At 39.1% G+C, this 26087-nt stretch overlaps 1 protein-coding gene across 1 annotated transcript in view; it reads right to left on the minus strand.

The window, feature by feature from the left end:
- Positions 1–26087, minus strand: part of LOC132888480 (protein NLRC5-like) — a 208547-nt gene that overhangs the window by 138685 nt on the left and 43775 nt on the right. The window contains exons 5-9 of the mRNA XM_060924526.1: positions 24979–25089; positions 12603–12713; positions 7585–7674; positions 6234–6311; positions 6072–6153 (exon numbers count right to left, since the gene is read on the minus strand). Of these exons, the coding sequence (XP_060780509.1) occupies positions 6072–6153; positions 6234–6311; positions 7585–7674; positions 12603–12713; positions 24979–25089 (472 nt within the window). The remainder of the gene's footprint in view (positions 1–6071; positions 6154–6233; positions 6312–7584; positions 7675–12602; positions 12714–24978; positions 25090–26087) is intronic.

Below are 26087 nucleotides of genomic sequence, written 5' to 3' on the forward strand. Positions count from 1 at the left end.
AGGTATTCGTACTGTAGTTGCTGAAGGCATTAGTAGCTGCTAAAGGTATTCGTACTGTAGTTGCTGAAGGCATTAGTAGCTGCTAAAGGTATTCGTACTGTAGTTACTGAAGGCATTAGAAGTTTCTAAAGGTATTCGTACTGTAGCTGCTGAAGGCATTAGTAGCTGCTAAAGGTATTCGTACTGTAGTTACTGAAGGCATTAGTAGCTGCTAAAGGTATTCATACTGTAGTTACTGAAGGCATTAGTAGCTGCTAAAGGTATTCATACTGTAGTTGCTGAAGGCATTAGTAGCTGCTAAAGGTATTTGTACTGTAGTTGCTGAAGGCATTAGTAGCTGCTAAAGGTATTCGTACTGTAGCTGCTGAAGGCATTAGTAGCTGCTAAAGGTATTCATACTGTAGTTACTGAAGGCATTAGAAGTTTCTAAAGGTATTCGTACTGTAGTTGCTGAAGGCATTAGTAGCTGCTAAAGGTATTCGTACTGTAGTTGCTGAAGGCATTAGTAGCTGCTAAAGGTATTTGTACTGTAGTTGCTGAAGGCATTAGTAGCTGCTAAAGGTATTCGTACTGTAGTTGCTGAAGGCATTAGTAGCTGCTAAAGGTATTCATACTGTAGTTACTGAAGGCATTAGTAGCTGCTAAAGGTATTTGTACTGTAGTTGCTGAAGGCATTAGTAGTTGCTAAAGGTATTCGTACTGTAGTTGCTGAAGGCATTAGTAGCTGCTAAAGGTATTCATACTGTAGTTACTGAAGGCATTAGTAGCTGCTAAAGGTATTTGTACTGTAGTTGCTGAAGGCATTAGTAGTTTCTAAAGGTATTCGTACTGTAGTTGCTGAAGGCATTAGTAGCTGCTAAAGGTATTTGTACTGTAGTTGCTGAAGGCATTAGTAGTTGCTAAAGGTATTCGTACTGTAGTTGCTGAAGGCATTAGTAGCTGCTAAAGGTATTTGTACTGTAGTTGCTGAAGGCATTAGTAGCTGCTAAAGGTATTCGTACTGTAGTTGCTGAAGGCATTAGTAGCTGCTAAAGGTATTTGTACTGTAGTTGCTGAAGGCATTAGTAGTTGCTAAAGGTATTCGTACTGTAGTTGCTGAAGGCATCAGTAGCTGCTAAAGGTATTCGTACTGTAGTTGCTGAAGGCATTAGTAGTTGCTAAAGGTATTCGTACTGTAGTTGCTGAAGGCATTAGTAGCTGCTAAAGGTATTCGTACTGTAGTTGCTGAAGGCATTAGTAGTTGCTAAAGGTATTCGTACTGTAGTTGCTGAAGGCATTAGTAGCTGCTAAAGGCATTCGTACTGTAGTTGCTGAAGGCATTAGTAGTTGCTAAAGTAATTCGTACTGTAGTTGCTGAAGGCATCAGTAGCTGCTAAAGGTATTCGTACTGTAGTTGCTGAAGGCATTAGTAGCTGCTAAAGGTATTCATACTGTAGTTACTGAAGGCATTAGAAGTTTCTAAAGGTATTTGTACTGTAGTTGCTGAAGGCATCAGTAGCTGCTAAAGGTATTCGTACTGTAGTTGCTGAAGGCATCAGTAGCTGCTAAAGGTATTCGTACTGTAGTTGCTGAAGGCATTAGTAGCTGCTAAAGGTATTCATACTGTAGTTACTGAAGGCATTAGAAGTTTCTAAAGGTATTTGTACTGTAGTTGCTGAAGGCATTAGTAGCTGCTAAAGGTATTTGTACTGTAGTTACTGAAGGCATTAGAAGTTTCTAAAGGTATTTGTACTGTAGTTGCTGAAGGCATTAGTAGCTGCTAAAGGTATTCATACTGTAGTTACTGAAGGCATTAGTAGCTGCTAAAGGTATTCATACTGTAGTTACTGAAGGCATTAGAAGTTTCTAAAGGTATTCGTACTGTAGTTGCTGAAGGCATTAGTAGCTGCTAAAGGTATTCATACTGTAGTTACTGAAGGCATTAGAAGTTTCTAAAGGCATTTGTACTGTAGTTGCTGAAGGCATTAGTAGCTGCTAAAGGTATTCGTACTGTAGTTGCTGAAGGCATTAGTAGCTGCTAAAGGTATTTGTACTGTAGTTGCTGAAGGCATTAGTAGCTGCTAAAGGTATTTGTACTGTAGTTGCTGAAGGCATTAGTAGTTGCTAAAGGTATTCGTACTGTAGTTGCTGAAGGCATTAGTAGCTGCTAAAGGTATTCGTACTGTAGTTGCTGAAGGCATTAGTAGCTGCTAAAGGTATTCGTACTGTAGTTGCTGAAGGCATTAGTAGTTGCTAAAGGTATTCATACTGTAGTTACTGAAGGCATTAGAAGTTTCTAAAGGTATTTGTACTGTAGTTGCTGAAGGCATTAGTAGCTGCTAAAGGTATTTGTACTGTAGTTACTGAAGGCATTAGAAGTTTCTAAAGGTATTTGTACTGTAGTTGCTGAAGGCATTAGTAGCTGCTAAAGGTATTCATACTGTAGTTACTGAAGGCATTAGTAGCTGCTAAAGGTATTCATACTGTAGTTACTGAAGGCATTAGAAGTTTCTAAAGGTATTCGTACTGTAGTTGCTGAAGGCATTAGTAGCTGCTAAAGGTATTCATACTGTAGTTACTGAAGGCATTAGAAGTTTCTAAAGGCATTCGTACTGTAGTTGCTGAAGGCATTAGTAGCTGCTAAAGGTATTCATACTGTAGTTGCTGAAGGCATTAGTAGCTGCTAAAGGTATTTGTACTGTAGTTGCTGAAGGCATTAGTAGCTGCTAAAGGTATTTGTACTGTAGTTGCTGAAGGCATTAGTAGTTGCTAAAGGTATTCGTACTGTAGTTGCTGAAGGCATTAGTAGCTGCTAAAGGCATTCGTACAGTAGTTGCTGAAGGCATTAGTAGCTGCTAAAGGCATTCGTACTGCAGTTGCTGAAGGCATTAGTAGTTTCTAAAGGTATTTGTACTGTAGTTGCTGAAGGCATTAGTAGTTTCTAAAGGTATTCGTACTGTAGTTGCTGAAGGCATTAGTAGCTGCTAAAGGTATTCGTACTGTAGTTACTGAAGGCATTAGTAGCTGCTAAAGGTATTTGTACTGTAGTTGCTGAAGGCATTAGTAGCTGCTAAAGGTATTTGTACTGTAGTTACTGAAGGCATTAGAAGTTTCTAAAGGTATTTGTACTGTAGTTGCTGAAGGCATTAGTAGCTGCTAAAGGTATTCATACTGTAGTTACTGAAGGCATTAGTAGCTGCTAAAGGTATTCATACTGTAGTTACTGAAGGCATTAGAAGTTTCTAAAGGTATTCGTACTGTAGTTGCTGAAGGCATTAGTAGCTGCTAAAGGTATTCATACTGTAGTTACTGAAGGCATTAGAAGTTTCTAAAGGCATTCGTACTGTAGTTGCTGAAGGCATTAGTAGCTGCTAAAGGTATTCGTACTGTAGTTGCTGAAGGCATTAGTAGCTGCTAAAGGTATTTGTACTGTAGTTGCTGAAGGCATTAGTAGCTGCTAAAGGTATTTGTACTGTAGTTGCTGAAGGCATTAGTAGTTGCTAAAGGTATTCGTACTGTAGTTGCTGAAGGCATTAGTAGCTGCTAAAGGCATTCGTACAGTAGTTGCTGAAGGCATTAGTAGCTGCTAAAGGCATTCGTACTGTAGTTGCTGAAGGCATTAGTAGCTGCTAAAGGCATTCGTACTGCAGTTGCTGAAGGCATTAGTAGTTTCTAAAGGTATTTGTACTGTAGTTGCTGAAGGCATTAGTAGTTTCTAAAGGTATTCGTACTGTAGTTGCTGAAGGCATTAGTAGCTGCTAAAGGTATTCGTACTGTAGTTGCTGAAGGCATTAGTAGTTGCTAAATCCGGTCGATGAGGTCACACGGTGTTTGTTTTTACCAAAAAACAATGGAATATAAAAGTGTTGAAAATATGTTAATATATTGAGTCATTAAGCATTACATATATAATGTGGTAATCAATTGAAACTATTTTTCATTTTTGGGCGATATTTTTTTAATTCCAAGCGTGTTTCTTAATTAAATGAATAAACGTTCACATGAAAGAATGAGCAAATAATCTCAGTAAATAAGTAAATGTTTTCCCCGTGCCCGCTTATTTCACTGTTACCCAAACATGCAATCAGGATTATTTCAACTGTTACCCACAATATCAAGCTGGCAATGTTCTTCCTTATATGTGCACATGCAGAGAGAGAGAGAGAGAGAGAGAGAGAGAAAGTGTTAGATTTTGATGTGTGTGGACCGAAGGAGGTTGAACTTACCTCTTTTATATATATCACAATCTCCTTCGGTACACACAAATCAAAACCTAACACAGTCTCTCTCTCTCACGCGCGCGCACACACACACACACAGTGGTGCAGAAATGTGGCGATATCAGTGTGACATTACGAAATCCATATGTAATTCCATAACACTGAAAAATAATCATGTTTTGTGTATGTTTATTTAATAACTAATTTGATGTACTTGCAATGTACAAGAAAAATAAGTGAATACTGGCAGCAGATTCAACACCAGTCTCCGCCCACTGAGTGTGAGAGTCCCTCGGAGGTGCATGTGCAGTTTGTGTATTTGGCTGTGAGTGACACGTTCTTTGTTTTGAAAGAGTGGTACAGGTCCCTCGTAAATTCAGAGCAAACTAAAGAACTACTTTGGCTACTATAGCTCCCCTCCAGTTGAAAACACGAGCACAAGGTGTTCTTGGAGTTTCGGGCTTTTATTGCACATCCATGCTTTCAACGTGCCGTAAAACGCCGTGAGAACTAGATAAAATAAAATACAAAAACATAAATGACTCTACAACCTTCCAGAATATTCTTATAGAGAATAATGATAAAAATAAACATCTCACAAAGGAAATAAACTTAAATATACAGATAATGAAACATGAGTTATTCTGTTATCAAGTAAACAGCGTTAGCGTTTGTGATTAGAATAAGTTCACATAACAAATTATCATAATTAAACACAAATAACGGCATACCTCATTGGCCGTGTTAACTCAAGGGGAGTAAAAGGAAACTTCAGGCTCGACAAGTCTTCACAATTCAACTCTTCATAAACTTAAAACAACAGGTAACCTTACGTTACAGGTACGCTCCGACGAGCATGCATGCATAGGGCGCAAAAAAAAAACCTTCCTCACAGTGACAAAGAACATTAGTTCCACTATATTTATACCTTAAATATATTTACTAGGCTTTATGTTTCCAATTATTTATTAACAAATTTATGAATTTATTTATTCGTCAGTAATATTAATCATTCTTTTAATTGTCTCAAAATATTAAATGAACTAAAATTGCATAACTGACTCTGATGGCAGCTACAGTGTTGTTCGGGAAAACCACGTTAGCTTGACGATGGATCTTAAGAGGTGATTAAAGACACTCTTAGCCTTAAGACGCTTTCAGGAAACCCACCCATGTCCTACTTACCTCGGAAGTCATTATTATCTTCAGTTGGGCCGCTCCCCAATTGAGGTAATGTTTAAACACATTCGGGTTAATCTGGTGATCTGGTTTCTCTTCCATTTTAGGGACGTTACAGCTAAACAAACTGCATTTTTGGATTTGTGTGTTCTGCCAATTTGAGACTCGACAACACAGACAGAGTGACTTTTTATTTTCTTGGATATTTATCTCATCTCATCTCATCTCATTATCTGTAGCCGCTTTATCCTGTTCTACAGGGTCGCAGGCAAGCTGGAGCCTATCCCAGCTGACCACGGGCGAAAGGCGGGGTACACCCTGGACAAGTCGCCAGGTCATCACAGGGCTGACACATAGACACAGACAACCATTCACACTCACATTCACACCTACGCTCAATTTAGAGTCACCAGTTAACCTAACCTGCATGTCTTTGGACTGTGGGGGAAACCGGAGCACCCGGAGGAAACCCACGCGGACACGGGGAGAACATGCAAACTCCGCACAGAAAGGCCCTCGCCGGCCACGGGGCTCGAACCCGGACCTTCTTGCTGTGAGGCGACAGCGCTAACCACTACACCACTGTGCCGCCCAGGATACTTATCATCTCAGATAAATATCCCAAATGTTTAATGAAAAGTTGCAATGGTTGACATCATGGGAAGCATGAACAAAAATTTAATTAAATCTTACGTTGAAGATGTTGTGGAGAAAGTCAGTCATCTTCTTTTTTAATTTGGGAGTTTTCACAGCAGCCTCCATCTCACAGTGATCTCTGGAGTCAAAATTATTTCATGATTAGCACTTTAACTTAGACTAATAAACAGCAGTATTAAACAAGAAAAACCCTCATACCTTCCCTTCGAGTGTATCCCTGCTGTTGTGTCAGTGCTAGGTGTACGCGTTCGCTCCCTCACTGGGGAGGAATTTTGTCTAAACGCAGAGAAGGAAAAGAGTTTCTATCTTACAGTGTAATTGTACCAATACTGAAACAAGGTTTCCTCTACGTTAAAAAAACAACGTCCCACCTTGCTGATTAATAAAGTCCAATCAACACCAATAGTCAGCACATATTGTATGTACTCTATATGGCCCAAAGTATGTGCACCCCCGACTATAACACCCATATGTGGTTCTTCCCCAAAAAGTTGGAAGCACACAAGTTGTATAAAATGTCTCTGTATGCTGGAGCACTACAATTTCCCTTCACTGGAACTAGGAGGCCCAAACCTGTTCCAGCATGAAGACATGGTGTGTGAAGGTTGGAGTGAAGAACTCAAGTGTCCTGCACAGAGCCCTGACTGAACCCCACTGAACACTTTTGGGATGAACTGGAACACCGACTGCACCCCAGACCTCCTCACCCAACAGCAATCTCACTAAGGCTCTTGTAGCTGAATGGACATAAATCCCCACAGCCACGCCCCAAAATCTCATGGAAAACCTTCCCAGAAGAGTCGAGTTTATTATAACAGTAAAGGGGGAATAAATGTGGAATGAGACGTTCAACAAGAACATGCGGGTGTGATGATCAGGAGTGCACATCATTTCTGGACATATAGTGCAATTATAGCAGAGTGATTTATTTGTGTTTTATAAAAATAAAAATACCGTACGAGCAACCAAAAGTGATGGACATTCTCAACAAGCTATGAAAACAGAATGAAGCATTAACAAGTTCATTTTATATAAATGTGATAAATAAAGTTAGCTCTTAGCTAAATTTCAAGCCTAATAATTTAAATGTAAGCTCTTTTTTGTAATTTCAGACAACCATGATTCGCTCGCTCTCCTCTGGACAGCACTGTGTCTAATGAATTATTTTGTATGGAGTAATAAGGCTCAGTATTCGGTAACTTTGCGAGTGGATGATTCTTACAGTTGTGTGAGAACTTTTCAGTGTGACGAAGAGCAGAGAAAGCACCCGAGTTTATTTATTAACAGTTTATTTGAATTGAATCTAAATGAAAACACTTCTCAAAAGCTGTATGTGAGCAGAAAAAACACTTCACAACTGTCGAGATATCAGTAGGTGTGCTTCAGTACAAACAAAGCTTTAATCTTTTAACATTTCATTTTAAATAATAGAATCACTCAAACGATTACAAACCACAGCTCCCCTGTAAGACATGATGTCAATTTAAATTCAGTTCAAACCTGGACTTGAGGATGAGATTATGATGAGGATATGAAGAGAAATCAGTACCTTTTCTGAGAGGTTCTTCTCTCATTAAAGTCTGGCTCTGATTGGTCAGTCTTACAGGGTATAAAAGAATGCCGTCTTTCTTCAGTTCCTCTAAAGAGTAGAGAGAAATGTGCTTTAGTTATTTTCTCTTATAAATTCTCATGATTCAAGATGTGTTCTGAGTCTTTTACATGGTTAAACAAAGAATACAAAGTGTGTTCTCCAAATCAGGTTAGAAAAGATCGAGATGCTAATGGCTCCAATATAAGACTGATCGTCCCATGTGGGATTCCCCTCCTCAACACAAGACGTTTGACTGATTCGACATTTCAATGATTACTGTTCATTGTTTCAGATGATTATGGTTGTTATATACATTTTATGTTATCTGTACATTTTCTGTCTGTATTTGTCTTGTTTCTTTGAATGAAGTTTTTTTTTTTTACTTTATGATTAACTGGCTGTAACTTTCCTCACTGATTCTTCCTCTGATCAAAGTTTGTCTGAAGATGTATCTGAAGATAGGATTTATGATGAGCAACAGGAAGAGAAGTGAATCCCTGTCCTGAGAAGCTGTTCTGTCTTTAAAGCTGAAAGATACTGGCATTGACTGGTTGCTCTTAAAGGACCCACCACTGGTTACAGGTTTTGGTCTTTTCTCATTTCCACTAAAGTGTCATGTAGAGGAGTAGAGAGAGAGAAATATGATATACCAAAGCTTGGTTAGCAAATGAATGTTGACTTCAGGAGGATTTATGGTGATCATTCTCCATCCCATATCAACAGCATCACCATGGACACAGTAAAGACCTCCAAGTTCCTCTGCGTGCACATTACTGAGAACCTCATACATATTCTCAACACGACCAACCTCGGCAGAAAGGCTGGCAAAACTCACCCTCACCTTCCTCACGTTTTTCTCCAGGGTGGATATAGAGAGCATCCTGATCAGCTACGTCACTGTCTCGTAAGAAAACTGCAACTTATCGAGCTGACATACAGCAAAGGAGAGAACATCATCAGAGTATCTGAAAGTTCAAGTCTGAAATCTTGGTGTTCTAACAGACTCAGATCTGACCTTTATTATCCATATTACAGCAGTTACCAAAACAGCATCTTATCATCTTAAAAACACTGCCAAACTTAATGGTTTACTATCTGTACATGACCTCAAAAAAACTAATCCACGCTTACCAGCAGGGTCGACTTTTGTGATAACCTCTAACCAGACTCCCTAAAAAGTCCATTAAACAGCTGTAACACATTTAAGATGCTGCTGCTTGAGTTCTAACCAAAACCAGGAGAACAGAGCACATTGCTCCAGTTCTACATCTTTACTCTGGCTTCCAGTAAGTTACGGAATCGATTTCAATATGTTACTTCTTGTCGATAAACCACTAAATGGTCTGGGTCCTGAATAAATCGCTGAAATGCTTAAAGAAGATAAACCTCCTACGGTGTAGAACAGCTGGTAGTACAACCCCGATTCCAAAAAAGTTGGGACAAAGTACAAATTGTAAATAGAAACGGAATGCAATAATTTACAAATCTCAAAAACTGATATTGTATTCACAATAGAACATAGACAACATATCAAATGTCGAAAGTGAGACATTTTGAAATTTCATGCCAAATATTGGCTCATTTGAAATTTCATGAAAGCAACACATCTCAAAAAAGTTGGGACGGGGCAATAAGAGGCTGGAAAAGTTAAGGTACAAAAAAGGAACAGCTGGAGGACCAAATTGCAACTCATTAGGTCAATTGGCAATAGGTCATTAACATGACTGGGTATAAAAAGAGCATCTTGGAGTGGTTTTCCGGCCTTGATCCTTACGCACAGAGATTCTTCCAGATTCTCTGAATCTTTTGATGATATTATGCACTGTAGATGATGATATGTTCAAACTCTTTGCAATTTTACACTGTCGAACTCCTTTCTGATATTGCTCCACTATTTGTTGGCGCAGAATTAGGGGGATTGGTGATCCTCTTCCCATCTTTACTTCTGAGAGCTGCTGCCCATACTGGGTGCACATGATCTTCGGGCCCTTAGACAGCACTGCATCACATACAGGCATGCTTCTGTATTGGAAATCACAAAATGGGCTCAGGAATATTTCCAGAGAACATTATCTGTGAACACAATTCACCGTGCCATCCGCCGTTGCCAGCTAAAACTCTATAGTTCAAAGAAGAAGCCGTATCTAAACATGATCCAGAAGCGCAGACGTCTTCTCTGGGCCAAGGCTCATTTAAAATGGACTGTGGCAAAGTGGAAAACTGTTCTGTGGTCAGACGAATCAAAATTTGAAGTTCTTTATGGAAATCAGGGACGCCGTGTCATTCGGACTAAAGAGGAGAAGGACGACCCAAGTTGTTATCAGCGCTCAGTTCAGAAGCCTGCATCTCTGATGGTATGGGGTTGCATTAGTGCGTGTGGCATGGGCAGCTTACACATCTGGAAAGACACCATCAATGCTGAAAGGTATATCCAGGTTCTAGAGCAACATATGCTCCCATCCAGACGACGTCTCTTTCAGGGAAGACCTTGCATTTTCCAACATGACAATGCCAAACCACATACTGCATCAATTACAGCATCATGGCTGCGTAGAAGAAGGGTCCGGGTACTGAACTGGCCAGCCTGCAGTCCAGATCTTTCACCCATAGAAAACATTTGGCGCATCATAAAACGGAAGATACGACAAAAAAGACCTAAGACAGTTGAGCAACTAGAATCCTACATTAGACAAGAATGGGTTAACATTCCTATCCCTAAACTTGAGCAACTTGTCTCCTCAGTCCCCAGACGTTTACAGACTGTTGTAAAGAGAAAAGGGGATGTCTCACAGTGGGAAACATGGCCTTGTCCCAACTTTTTTGAGATGTGTTGTTGTCATGAAATTTAAAATCACCTAATTTTTCTCTTTAAATGATACATTTTCTCAGTTTAAACATTTGATATGTCATCTATGTTCTATTCTGAATAAAATATGGAATTTTGAAACTTCCACATCATTGCATTCCGTTTTTATTTACAATTTGTACTTTGTCCCAACTTTTTTGGAATCGGGGTTGCACTTTCTCAGCACTTGATTGTTTCTTTTCTTTTCTGTTTATTTTTTTATTAATCTTAATTAAATGTATTACATTTTAATGAGTATTAGTTGATTGTATGGTATTATTTTTAAATGTTAAAATCTTATTTGATTATATTGTCTGTTAATTCTTCATTTTATTTGTAAAGCACTTTGAATTGCCTGGTGTATGTATCGTAATATATAAATAAACCTCCCTTACCCATCTCTCCCTTCTACTGGGGGTATTTATACTGCATCAACAATGCCACTAGAATTGAGGATGCCCCCCACCACCTCATCCCACAGGAGTTCTGTGTGTAAAGGATATGTTAACTCTGTGTTTGGAAATTTAAACTTTTCCATGTTCCTCTTCACAACATGAGCACCACACCCCCCACATAGTTCCATTCGTTTCTTCCTTCATGTTCACTCGTGGTACGGCCTAATCACCTGATCAGCTCCCGGATCTCATCTCAATCACAAACGCACGCCCTCCCACACTTTATTAACAGCACCAGCACCCGCATTCAACCCCTTTTTTCCTTTGTTCGACAACATGGAGAACGCCTGCACACTGGGTTTTAGATTCATTGTGTGTGTAATTGAGCAATAACACACACACACACACACACACACACACACACACACACACACACACATCCCATATCAGTCCAACAAACAGATATTCAAATGACTTAAACTGTATAGACCTTTGTGTTCTCAAAGACACACCCACAGGAATCAAGCCAGCTCTCACCGATCCTATGGGTACACTCTCTTTCACTTTTATTCATTAATCAATCTGAGTTGTATGTTTTGTTAATAGTTAATATGTTTTGTTCGCTAGTTGAATTTGTTAATATTTGAAGGTGAAGTTGCCTTATTATACTGAAGAGGGTGACAAATAAGAAATGGCACCAGGAACAATAAACATTTGCAAAATCTTGGATTAGTGTGGGTTTGAAAATCCCACTGCACCAACAGATTTCACACCCCAATGATGAGGCATGTAATGATATATCGTGCAATGCTAAACCGCTATACAAATTTCATCTCATCTGTTTAAAAAAATGAACAACAATTATTATCAGGCAGCGTAATCTCTGAGTTTTTCCCAGCTGTAACTGCATTCTGGAGACAGTAGAGGGCACAATAACAAATAGCCGAAATATGCATGACTTCACTGTAGGTGGAAGTAACACAGCTCGAATGCCACTAAAACACAAAAAAAGATCTTAAATGGGAAAGATCTGCTGTGTGATTGTACAAATAAATTTAACAAGAAATCAGATCTCTCTTTTTACAGACTGCTGAAAGATAAAGAAAAGGGAAGAAAATGGAGGTAGTAGTTCATAAAAGTTTATGAAGAAAAGGCCTCTTTATTTTGAACTTTTTTCATTTTTAATAAAATTAATATTTTAGTTGATTGGCTATTTCATTTTAGTCTGACCTTGACAAATGTGGGCAAATAATTATTGTTGGTTATAAAAAAATGAAATAATAATTTAAGAAAAGGAACGTTTAACTTGATAAAGAATAGCAAAAGAAAAGCTGCATTTTATTTTGGAATGAAATTTTCTCCATTGAATTGTTTTCAAAAATATCATGGGAAAAAATGAACTGTGAACCCGACATTGAGAATCAAATGGAATCCTGAATTGAGTAAATCGTTACATGACGACAAATGAAACCCCCTGCTGTTCTGATCCAGTCCCTTCAGCGTAGGAGAGAGCATTTCCAGCCACTGAAATAGAAACTGGGTGAGAACGAGAAAAAAAAGTGTCCTACAAACTGAATGAGCAACACACTAACGTTAGTACCAATAAGTTATGGCTCATCGTAGGATCATCTTCAAACCCCTTTAGACTGAGGTTAAAAATTCCATTCTGAGAAACTGTTTCTAAAGATGTGTCTGAAGATTAGATAATGATGAGCGAGAGGAAAAGAAATGAATACCTTTCCTGAGAGGATGGTCCACCTTTAAAGTCCATAGCGGCCAGCATTGACTGCTCACTCTTCAAGGACACACAGCTGACTTCAGGAGAATTTGGCCTTTTCTCTGTTGCACTAAAGAGTTGAGAGAAATGTGTCACATCAACAGCAGCACCAGGGACACAGTCAATACACACTAATCCACTGATGCTGGGTTTCTGTGTTTATCAACATAATTTTAGCCACAGATCTAATCCAATCTAATGATCAGATCTAATCCAATCTAATGATCAGATCTAATCCAATCTAATTATCAGGTCTAATCCAATCTAATGATCAGAGATGATTAACATTCTCTTAACAGGTGTTCCATATGAAAAGGACGTGTTTACTCTTTCATTCATTAAGAGTTCAGTCTGAGTTGTAGGTTTTGTTAATAGTTAATATGTTTTGTTCGCTAGTTGAACTCATTAATATTTGAAGGTGAAGTTGTCTTATTGTACTGAAGTGGGTGACAAACAAGTAATGGCACCAGGAACAAGTGACATTTCCAAAATCTTGGATTAGTGTGGGTTTGAAAATCCCACTGCACCAACAGGTTTCACACCCCACTGATTTGGCATGTAACGATATATTGTGCGACCAAAAAAAAAAAAAATCACAAGATAAATTTATAACGATTCGATTCAACAAAAATAAAAATGAATCGCAATTATTATCAGGCTGTGTCATCTCTTCATGTTTTCTAGCTGTAACTGTATTGCTTCAACAGCAGAGGGTGTAATAACATAAAATAGCAGGAATACACATGACTTCAAGTGTGCTCAAGATAGACGCAGACAGCCTTGTAAGAGGATGGTAACTGACAGGCCAATTGGCCTACAGGGCGTAGAAAACAAACACATGGCTTTGACAAAGGTGGAAGTAACACAGCTCTAATGCCACAAAACCAGATCTAAAATGGGAAAGAGCTGCTGTGTGATTGTACAAATAGATTTAACAAGAAATAGGAGCTCTCTTTTTACAGACTGCTGAAAGATAAAGAAAAGAGAAGAAAATGGAGGTAGTAGTTAATAAAAGTTTATGAAAAAAGGCATCTTTATTTTTAAAGGGGAACTGAAGTCATTTTTAAACTTGCTTTATTTCTTAATTCACGTGTTATTCAATTACGTTTTGGGTTTTAGTAGCCTTATATCATGACTCGTATTGGCAACTAATTGCAATTAAATATTATACTTATTGACCTATTCGTTTTTTAGCCATGTTGAATTTAGTTCGTTTGGTCCACAGCAGGCGTTGCTTATCCACGTGATCTTCACGAGACTTGTGTGAGACTTCGAAACGTGAAGAAGTGTCAGCCAGGTGTCAGTGCCACCATTTTGAAAACTGTTTTCCAAATAAAATATTACACAAAAATGAGTTTAAATGACGGGCGGCACGGTGGTGTAGTGGTTAGCGCTGTCGCCTCACAGCAAGAAGGTCCTGGGTTCGAGCCCCGGGGCTGGCGAGGGCCTTTCTGTGTGGAGTTTGCATGTTCTCCCCGTGTCCGCGTGGGTTTCCTCCGGGTGCTCCGGTTTCCCTCACAGTCCAAAGACATGCAGGTTAGGTTAACTGGTGACTCTAAATTGAGCGTAGGTGTGAATGTGAGTGTGAATGGTTGTCTGTATCTATGTGTCAGCCCTGTGATGACCTGGCGACTTGTCCAGGGTGTACCCCGCCTTTCACCCGTAGTCAGCTGGGATAGGCTCCAGCTTGCCTGCGACCCTGTAGAAGGATAAAGCGGCTAGAGATAATGAGATGAGAATGAGATGAGTTTAAATGACGATTACTGCCTACTTTTTTCAAACTTTCCTGATTGCTATCAAAACAAACAAAATTTCCGGCTTGATTACAATAGCATTCGAAAGAGGGCGCGCGCGTCTATGTCCGAAATCGCTCCCTACTCACTATATAAGGCACTATATAGTGAGAGCGCCATTTTGTAGTGCTGTCCGAAACCTTAGTGAGGATTATTTACACCCTTTATAGTGCAACCAAGGTATCCCACAATGCATCACAAAAAGTAGTGTACAACGATGGTCACTAATCAAAGCAAGATATCCCATCATGCACTGCAGTCGAACTGAAAGAAATCAAATTAAAAGTCTCAAGTTTGATTGAATAAAAGGCAGCAGCAAAGAAGAAAGTGTTCAGCCTTGATTGAAAAGAACTGAAAGCTGCAGGTACTTGTATTTATTAATGTGGGAAATACGCTCAGTATAATATGGATTTATCACAAAAACACACGCATGTATTTATTATTTTGAAACCCACCAGCCGACTGATCTGGCATGTTTTAATTGTGCGACAGTAATGACGTAAATATCAGCGTGACGGACTAGTGTCCGAAAGAGTTTTTTTCATTTTACCAATGAGCTCACTATACAGTCCTCTATATACTTGTAGTAATTCCCTATATAGGGAGTAGTGAACGAGTGAGCGATTTCAGACACAGGGAACGTTGGCAGATGTTGGTCACTTTGATTTCCGCTGTATGTTTTACTTCCGTCCTACGATGTCTCACACAGGTCTCAATGAATCTCGTTTACGGCCATTGCTTTGACATATGGACTGATATTACAGAGCATATTTCAAACACTCAGAACTTGCTATAGCAGTGACAAAATAGTGATCAAAATGCATTCCTATATTTAATAAAATGAGATCAATAAAATTTTGATCATAAAAAATTTGCCTTCAGTTCTCCTTTAACTTTTTTCATTTTTAATAAAAGGAATCTTTCAGTTAATAGGCTATTATACAGGGTGTTTCAAAACACTTGACATCATTTCACAATCTAATAACTTTGCCAATTGTTGTTCATCCATCCATTCATTATCTGTAGCCGCTTATCCTGTGCAGGGTCGCGGGCGGGCTGGAGCCTATCCCAGCTGACTATGGGTGAGAGGTGGGGTACACCCTGGACAAGTCGCCAGATCATCACAGGGCTGACACACAGAGACACACAACCATTCACACTCACATTCACACCTACGCTCAATTTAGAGTCACCAGTTAACCTAACCTGCATGTCTTTGGACTGTGGGGGAAACCGGGGCACCCGGAGGAAACCCACAAAGACACGGGGAGAACATGCAAACTCCGCACAGAAAGGCCCTCGCCGGCCACGGGGCTCAAACCCGGACCTTCTTGCTGTGAAATGACAGTGCTAACCACTACACCACCGTGCCGCCCACCGCCAGACAACCGGAGCCACCATCCTGCCTGCACCTCCTGCTTCGCTCCCTCCCGAGAGCGTTTCTGGGGTGGGGGCACTGACCAATTCTCGTTCAGTTGACCTCAAATTTTAACAGCATGTGTGGAAACAGGTCAAAATTTTATATTTAATGTTTTTTGTTTTTACCTTTTTAGGTATAGAAATGCCATTCACTGGAAAAGAAAAGGTGTTTTGTGTGTTAGAGTATGCTCGAACACAGTCGAACAATAATATGCAGTGTGCATGTATGAGAGAATTCTCTAAAATTACACCAACTCCATGTCCAATGCAGATTTGGACATGGCACAAAAAGTTCCAAGACGAAGGCTGGGTTAGGTGGACATATTAAAAATTTGTGAAATTGTTCATGGAATCCACATATCTTTTGAATTTTTCATTCAAATTTTGAGGAATAAATCTTATATTGCTCAACATTAAGCCTCTTCAGTTTCATTTGCCTTGACTATGTAGTTTCTGGGATATTTACATCTCAAATAATATCAAATTTTTTGAAACACCCTGTACTTTACTTCAACCTTGACAAATGTGGGCAAATAATTATTGTTGGTTATTAAAGTGAATGTAATGCCTTATTGCAATGCTTTAAAATGAATATACATCATTAACAATGACCAAAATTAATTAATAAAGCAGGGGGAAAATAATATTAATTATTTGTTATTTTATTATCAAGCACAAAACTATCGATAAATTGCGGCTTCCGGATCCCAGAAAAAGGCAGCCTTGCCCCAGGGCTAATCTCGCATGACGTCACGCGTTGAACCCCGGTTATCTGGGTCATTTCCATTCATCTGACTCTGTGCTTGTTTACTCGCTGAAATTGGATATTGTTGTTGGAATTCTACAAAAATAACGATGGGAAAGCGCTGAGTTGTGTTTGGATGTTCAAATCCATATGGGAAGGGCAGGGGGCTGGGGAGAACACACTGACTGGCAGAGTCTCCTCAGCTGAGTCAGCCACTCAGGGGCCAATAATGGCGGCCATGTGTATTTTAGCTCTGTGCTTTTCTGTTATTTTTTCCCTGAACTCTCCACCAATATTTCTTCTAAGTCCCTTAAACTATCCAGGATGGATTATTGAATCTGTTTCATCCTGCGAAAAATAGTTTGTGGTGGCTTCAGACATCGCAACACCCCTGAGCCAGGATTAACTGAAGCAGAGAGAGCAGCGGGAAATTGGGATTACGCCTTTGTCTATTCGAACAAAAATATCTTGGAGCTAACAGGAAGGGGATCCCTGAGGGACTTTCAGGAACAACGGCACCTAGAATGGCTTGCGCACTGTGTCCGAATGGAAAACTGGGCACCTCAAAAACAAACCCTATTCATGGAGACGGAGGCCAGACCTGGCAGGCAAAGGCCGGTGGATGGTTGGAAAAGAGTCGAGAAAGAAACAGGAATGGATAAAGGACAGTTGATGAAACTGATGATGGACCGTTCGGGGTTCAAAAGATGGAGCCGCGAGTACTATAGGCACACGGACTCCTCTGACTCAGAGGCGTGAAACTGGTTTGACGATAAACAGGAGAAAGACGGAGTTGCTATATTTGCTAGAAACAATATGAATGTGAAGCGAGTATTCAGATCTGAGTATTTTGAGACTATTAGCTTAGAAACAGAACTACCATCAGGCCATCAAATGCTAATATGTGCAATTTATCACCCTCCCAAACCAAGATATCTGGAGCAGGAATTGACTGAATAAGTGACTGAGATCGTTGATGAGTTTTTGAAGCAGTATCCTGATGGACTTGTGGTGTGTGGAGGTGATTTAAATCACCTTGATCCAGAACATTTATCAACTTTAACTGGACTGAAAGCTCTTGTTGACTTTCCTACTCACGGTGAATCAGTTCTGGATAATTGCCTCATGAATAATGAAGCTCTTTTCTCCAGGTGTTACCCGATTGTTGCCCAAATAAAGACAGATCATAAGGGCATTATTCTACCGGCAGGCGTGAAATTAAAGTCCCTGAGACTAAAGCGTATACTGTGTGACTATAGGGAACACAGAAGAGTAGAATTCCATAAAAAGCTTCTGGAACTAAACTGGTCTGAAGCTATTAACTGCACTAGTTTGGAAGTTGCAATGGACTTTCTACATTTAACCATCGAGCATCTAATGGAAGAATGTTTTCCGAGTAAGACTGTGACTATGTCATCAAGAGACCCCCTGTGGATGAGCCCTCTTGTTAAGACGCTATTGAAAAGGAAGACGAGGTGTAATAGTGAAAATAATGTGAAAGATCTGACAAAGATAGGGAGAATTATTGCGGATAATCGACGCGCTATGGCAACAGGGAAGCTTGGATCGCGAGCATGGAGGCAAAAAGTGGATCAACTGTCGCATAGAAGAGATAAGAGCTGCTCAAACTTTGATCAGCATTTTATCGAGGGACTTAACAACTATTTTGGTGAACTTTGTTTTGATTCTGCCTACACCAGACCCCTACCAGTTAATGTAGATGCTAACTCGTCTCCCTCTCGGCTTTCTTCTGTGCAGGTGTTCCAAGCTCTATCGAGGATCAAACGTATGGCCACTGGACCCGACGGAATACCCTTTTGGGTATGGAAAGAGCATGCAGCAATTTTCAGTCCAGTGGTAGAGGCCCTGTGGAATAGGTCTCTAGCCCTGCAGTCTTGGCCGAGGTGATGAAAAGAAGCCAACATCAACCCCCTCACTAAAGTTAATATTCCAGTCGAGTATGCAGACTATAGAGGCATTAATATAACCTCAGTGATAGCCAGGTCCTTTGAAAGGACTGTATTGAGGTATTTCACCCACGTGACCAAGTCACGTGATGCAGCCATTTTGGACGGCATGCTTAAGTCCTTCAGTGCAAGGCAGTATGAGATGGTGGAGACCTTTGCACATTTTAACAAGAAAGTAAGCTGTGATTCGTGTTAAATTGGATCTGTCTTTTATCACAAACACTGTACCCAGCCTTGGTATGGAGCCAAGGTTGTCAACAGAAGTCAACAGTTTGATGAAGGATGACCCCAGCAGTTTGAAACGGTACAAGGTAGGCTATGTTCACAACACTGTCTTGTTACTCGGGGGATCCGAGATCCCCTGAAACAGACATGAGATCCTTTGAAAACATGATTTGGGAAATGTTGGGGGGTCTCTAAAATATTGGCAAAATGATGTTTATTGACATAACAATTGTGCGTAACGGGAAGCATTTGCATATCCGAAGTGTTGTGTTTACATGACAATGACTGCTGCTGCCAGGTTGGTTGTTGAGTAGCCTGACTGGTTTTTTTTTTCTTGCGTGTGGTATCATTGTTGACGCGAGGTTGTTTTTTGAACATGCCAATGCGGACACGATTTCCCCTGATGAGTTATGACTTCAGACGCGATGCGTGTGTGGAGTCCGCGTGATATGTGCGTAAGATAGGCTTCTCATGTGTTTGGAGATCCGCGCTCTTTTTTTCTTTCTTTCTTTTTACTTAATTTCCCTGTTTATTTCTGTGTCCCGTTTCTTTCTAGCCTCTGTTATTGCGTTTTATGTCTGATGTCTGCTACATGCAACCCTAGACAAATTAACACTGCCTTGTTTCACTGCTCAGATGGGTTAACAAACACTTACCCATTTACTTTTTGCTATATATTTTATCAAAATTGCTTTAACTGATAAACTAACCTGAAATGAAATGATCACTACAAAGTCTGGAGTACTCTGTTGGCTCCCAATCCTGTCTCTTCACAGCTGTAATCCCTCTTGTCTGGGTCAGTAGTAAACCAGTAGTGAAGTGTCGGTCGCGAACGATCCGGTTCAAAGAGCCGGCTCTTTGAAGTGAACGACGGGAGCCGGCTCTTCGGTGGGAGCCGAGTTGGGGAGCCGAATTATTTTTTTGTCCTTAGGTGCCTCAGAGAGAGAGACTTTCACAAAAAAAAGTTGCTGTCCAATTGCGTCTTTGTGTTGTATATTACCATTCAAAAGAAAAAAGTAGCATGGTGTACGCCTACTTTTTTTGGTTGATGTCATTCACAGCTGTGAAAATATGAAAATTGGTGTAATGCTTAAAGCTGTGGAGCGCAGGGGAGAGGAGTCTGTGAGGCACCCGAGGAGGGGAAAATCAGCTGTGTATTTTATATTGGTAATATAACACAGTTTTGCATTATGTTTGTGAGAAAATAATTTATTAATTGGTAAGTAAGTTTTATTTCTATAGCTAGAACATTGTTACACTGCTATACTTTACAAAGCTTTACAATGGCTACAAAAACTAAAAAATAAAATGGAAAACATCCTATTGATAAAATATAAATAATGCAATTAATTAACTAGTTAATTGCAGCAATTAAATCAAAAATAAAATCTCAGGAGCCGTTTGGGAGCCGAAAGAGCCGGCTCCTTATAGTAAGAAGAGCCAAAAGAGCCGGCTCCCGAAAAAGAGCCGAAATTCCCATCACTAGAAGCCGGTAAAAGGAGTGTCCTGCACGCTGTCCCTGTCTGTTGTGGCAGCCCACAGCACAACAAGCAAACACCATGGTTATTTATAGAGTGCTTACTGACAAATTAATCTATTCTAGGTGTCTGTAACACGTTTTTTTTTTCAAGCTGGTTCTCCCTCTCTGTCTGCAGCGTTAGTATGTAGCTTGACGTTCAAAATGGCGGACACCGGGGCGTCACGTGACCCTGTGACGTCAGGTGAAATACCTCAATATGACATTTTTAATGGAGAACGTTCTAGAAAGCTACTTATCTAACAGTCAGTTTGATTATCACTCAGGCAGCAGCTGCATCAATGCTCTTTTGAAAATGCAACATCTTGCTGCTCTAGATAAGAAAGAAACACAGGCAGTAAGACTCTTTACTATGGATTTCTCTAAAGCATTTGATCGTGTCAAGCATAGCGTACTCGGAGATAAGTTACGGGGCAGCTCTCTTAATCCGTTCATGGTTAACTGGTATTTAAGTTTTTTAGAAGATAGAAAACAAAGGGTAGTGTGCAATGAAATCATGTGTGATTGGAAATTAGTGAACAGAGGAACAGCGCAGGGCAGTGTTAGTGGCCCTTATTTGTTTAATTTGTTTTTGAATGATCTTGAGTTAGTTGGACAGCATTTTTCACTAACTAAGTATGCGGATGACTCTACCATTCTAGTTACCTTTTATAGAGATTTCCCCGATCAATCTTCGGATGTGCTTAAGCAAGTCATGGACTGGACAATAGAAAATGGCATGAACTGTAATACACAGAAATGTAAAGAGCTGATTATGCGTAAGAGGGGTGACAATAACGTGTCTTGTAATATATAACAAAGCAACGCAACAGTAAAACTATATCAGGGGTAACTTTGCAGGCTAACTGAAAATTTAGTTTGCACGTTAGGACTAAGCTCTATGAAGCCAATAAGTGTATATTTATGATTAGAAGCCTTCATAAGGAACGATACTCACAGTTGGAAATACCGTAGATCACCTTTTTAATTCCATTGTTCTTTCTAAATTACTTTACGGTCTACTGGTGATTGCTTTTAGTCAGTCTGATCGTACTATTGTACAATGATTTTTAACTAGATGTTTTAAACGGCACTATACTTCAACTCATTTCGATATTTTAAGTCTCCTTGAAAAATGTGACCTCCGACTGTTTAATAAGTTTAATGTCATAGATCATCCACTATTCAGCTTGCTGCCTAAGGTAAAGGAATCTTCTGCACGCCTAAGGAACAGAGTCAGCGTTATGCCTAGAATAAGCACAGAGCATTTTAGGAATAGTTTTTTAATAGATTAATTTTTAAGTGCAAGTTGATGTAGGTTTTTAGATTAGGTTTTACATTTAGGCATTTCTGTCATTTATATTGTTTATATTGTTACACTTGATATGTATTTTTTATCTAGTGAATAAAGACATAAAACAAAACATAAAACAAAAATATACAACAGGAAATTCACTTCATGAATTTCTGAGAGATGACACCAATCTAAAGCAACAGTGGATGTGGTTTGTGCAAACGAAGTGGGCAGATTTTGTGTCGCCTATGAATAAATCTGATTCATAAAGTGTTCAGCAGCACCAGAACGACCACATGGGAATTACTGGAGAAAATAGAATCCCATTTATTTAATAAATGACATTTGATCTGACATTTGGACAGTTCATCGATTCCCCCATTATCGGCCACTTCATATTTTCTTTCATTAATTACCCTGAAGAAGTGTACGTTTTAAAGATTATATTTCTGCATTTACTGAGGTACATGTAAGTATTTTCCCTATATTTTGCAGTGGCCAGCTTAGAATAAAAATCCACAAACCAATCTGTGTTTCCAATTCTCTCTGGCTGGTGGTGCGTTATTGGAGCTGAGTGGGACTGTCGTGAACTGGCATCTGTTTCTAGTCTTGGGGGCTTGAAAAGATAACCATTTACTCTGGAATATCCTTGATAACTTCCTGCCCCTTCATCTGACATATAAGAATCCCAATCACTATCAGAATTCTCTCCAAAATGTGATTCCATATGGAGACTGGTCTAACCACTGCTGCGCACGGGAACGAAATTGATATCTGGATCTTTGTTACATGTGTGACATCATGCACCCCTTCGGGATCTTCCAGATCAGTCTCGGCAGATTCCATGAAAATCGGCTGATCTTATTGATTTTCCATCAATTTGTGGCCTTTTGGATTAGCTATGGTTTAAAAACACATGGTCAATCAACATAATGACTGTTGCTTTGTACAAGGAAAGAGTAGGGTTTAGGGACATTAAGTTCACTTGAAGAAAATGAAATAAAAGGGTTTTTTTTAATTTAAGAAAAGGCATATTTAAGTTGATATAAGAGGAAAATAAATGTTGCATTTTTTGGAAATAAATTTTTATTTTATTTATTTTTATTTTTTCAAAAATATCATGGGTAAAAATGAATTGCGAACCCAATATTCTAAATTAAGTGGAATTATGCATTGGGTGAATCATTACATGACGACAATTGAAACCCCCTGCTGGACTGATCCAATCCCTTCAGCGTAGGAGAGAGCATTTCCAGCTACTTAAATAGAAACTGGGTGAGAACAAGAAAAAAAGTGTCCTACAAACTAAATGAGCAACACACTAATGTTAGTACCAGTAAGTTATGGTTCATCGTAGGATCATTTTCAAACCACTGTAGACTGAGGTTAGACTGACAATTTGTACTTTGTCCCAAATTTTTGGAATCGGGGTTGTACTTTCTGAGCACTTGTTTCTTTTCTGTTTAATTTTTTATTAATGTTAATTTAATTTATTACATTTTAATGAGTATTAGTTGATTGTATGTTATTATTTTTAAATGTTAAAATCTTATTTGATTATATTGTCTGTTAATTCTTCATTTTATTTGTAAAGCACTTTGAATTGCCTGGTGTATGTATCGTAATATATAAATAAACCTCCCTTACCCATCTCTCCCTTCTACTGGGGGTATTTATACTGCATCAACAATGCCACTAGAATTGAGGATGCCCCCCACCACCTCATCCCACAGGAGTTCTGTGTGTAAAGGATATGTTAACTCTGTGTTTGGAAATTTAAACTTTTCCATGTTCCTCTTCACAACATGAGCACCACACCCCCCACATAGTTCCATTCATTTCTTCCTTCATGTTCACTCGTGGTACGGCCTAATCACCTGATCAGCTCCCGGATCTCATCTCAATCACAAACGCACGCCCTCCCACACTTTATTAACAGCACCAGCACCCACATTCAACCCCTTTTTTCCTTTGTTCGACAACATGGAGAGCGCCTGCACACTGGGTTTTAGATTCATTGTGTGTGTAATTGAGCAATAAAACACACACACACACACACACACACACACACACACACACACACACATCCCATATCAGTCCAACAAACAGATATTCAAATGACTTAAACTGTATAGACCTTTGTGTTCTCAAAGACACACCCACAGGAATCAAGCCAGCTCTCAGCGATCCTATGGGTACACTCTCTTTCACTTTTATTCATTAATAATCCAATTTGAGTTGTATGTTTTGTTAATAGTTAATATGTTTTGTTCGCTAGTTGAATTTGTTAATATTTGAAGGTGAAGTTGCCTTATTATACTGAAGAGGGTGACAAATAAGAAATGGCACCAGGAACAATAAACATTTGCAAAATCTTGGATTAGTGTGGGTTTGAAAATCCCACTGCACCAACAGATTTCACACCCCAATGATGAGGCATGTAATGATATATCGTGCAATGCTAAACCGCTATACAAATTTCATCTCATCTGTTTAAAAAAATGAACAACAATTATTATCAGGCAGCGTAATCTCTGAGTTTTTCCCAGCTGTAACTGCATTCTGGAGACAGTAGAGGGCACAATAACAAATAGCCGAAATATGCATGACTTCACTGTAGGTGGAAGTAACACAGCTCTAATGCTACTAAAACACAAAAAAAGATCTTAAATGGGAAAGATCTGCTGTGTGATTGTACAAATAAATTTAACAAGAAATCAGATCTCTCTTTTTACAGACTGCTGAAAGATAAAGAAAAGGGAAGAAAATGGAGGTAGTAGTTCATAAAAGTTTATGAAGAAAAGGCCTCTTTATTTTTAATTTTTTTCATTTTTAATAAAAGGAATATTTTAGTTGATAGGCTATTTCATTTTAGTCTGACCTTGACAAATGTGGGCAAATAATTATTGTTAGTTATAAAAAAAAAATGAAATAATAATTTAAGAAAAGGAAAGTTTAACTTGATAAAGAATAGCAAAAGAAAAGCTGTATTTTATTTTGGAATGAAATTTTCTCCATTGAATTGTTTTCAAAAATATCATGGGAAAAAATGAACTGTGAACCCGACATTGAGAATCAAATGGAATCCTGAATTGAGTAAATTATTACATGACGACAAATGAAATCCCCTGCTGTTCTGATCCAGTCCCTTCAGTGTAGGAGAGAGCATTTCCAGCCACTTAAATAGAAACTGGGTGAGAACGAGAAAAAAAGTGTCCTACAAACTGAATGAGCAACACACTAATGTTAGTACCAATAAGTAGAATCATCTTCAAACCCCTTTAGACTGAGGTTAAAAATTCCATTCTGAGAAACTGTTTCTAAAGATGTGTCTGAAGATTAGATAATGATGAGCGAGAGGAAAAGAAATGAATACCTTTCCTGAGAGGATGGTCCACATTTAAAGTCCATAGCGGCCAGCATTGACCGCTCACTCTTCAAGGACGCACAGCTGACTTCAGGAGAATTTGGCCTTTTCTCTGTTGCACTAAAGAGTTGAGAGAAATGTGTCACATCAACAGCAGCACCAGGAACACAGTCAATACACACTAATCCACTGATGCTGGGTTTCTGTGCTTATCAACATAATTTTAGCCACAGATCGAATCCAATCTAATGATCAGATCTAATCCAATCTAATTATCAGATCTAATCCAATCTAATTATCAGATCTAATCCAATCTAATTATCAGGTCTAATCCAATCTAATGATCAGATCTAATCCAATCTAATTATCAGGTCTAATCTAATTATCAGGTCTAATCCAATCTAATGATCAGAGATGATTAACATTCTCTTAACAGGTGTTCCATATGAAAAGGACGTGTTTACTCTTTCATTCACTAAGAGTTCAGTCTGAGTTGTAGGTTTTGTTAATAGTTAATATGTTTTGTTCGCTAGTTTAACTCTAATATTTGAAGGTGAAGTTGTCTTATTATACTGAAGTGGGTGACAAACAAGTAATGGCACCAGGAACAAGTAACATTAAAAATCTTGGATTAGTGTGGGTTTGAAAATCCCACTGCACCAACAGGTTTCACACCCCACTGATTAGGCATGTAACGATATATCGTGCAATGAAAAATCAGGGGACAAATTTATAACGATTCAAATCAACAAAATTAAAAAATAATCGCAATTATTATCAGGCTGTGTCATCTCTTCGTGCTTTCTAGCTGTAACTGTATTGTTTCGACAGCAGAGGGTGTAATAACATAAAATAGCAGGAATACACATGACTTCAAGTGTGCTCAAGATAGACGCAGACAGCCTTGTAAGAGGATGGTAACTGACAGGCCAATTGGCCTACAGGGCGTAGAAAACAAACACATGACTTTGACAAAGGTGGAAGTAACACAGCTCTAATGCCACAAAAACAGATCTAAAATGGGAAAGAGCTGCTGTGTGATTGTACAAATAGATTTAACAAGAAATAAGAGCTCTCTTTTTACAGACTGCTGAAAGATAAAGAAAAGAGAAGAAAAT

Source organism: Neoarius graeffei, chromosome 6 (genome assembly GCF_027579695.1).
Source record: "Neoarius graeffei isolate fNeoGra1 chromosome 6, fNeoGra1.pri, whole genome shotgun sequence".
Classification (NCBI taxonomy): domain Eukaryota; kingdom Metazoa; phylum Chordata; class Actinopteri; order Siluriformes; family Ariidae; genus Neoarius; species Neoarius graeffei.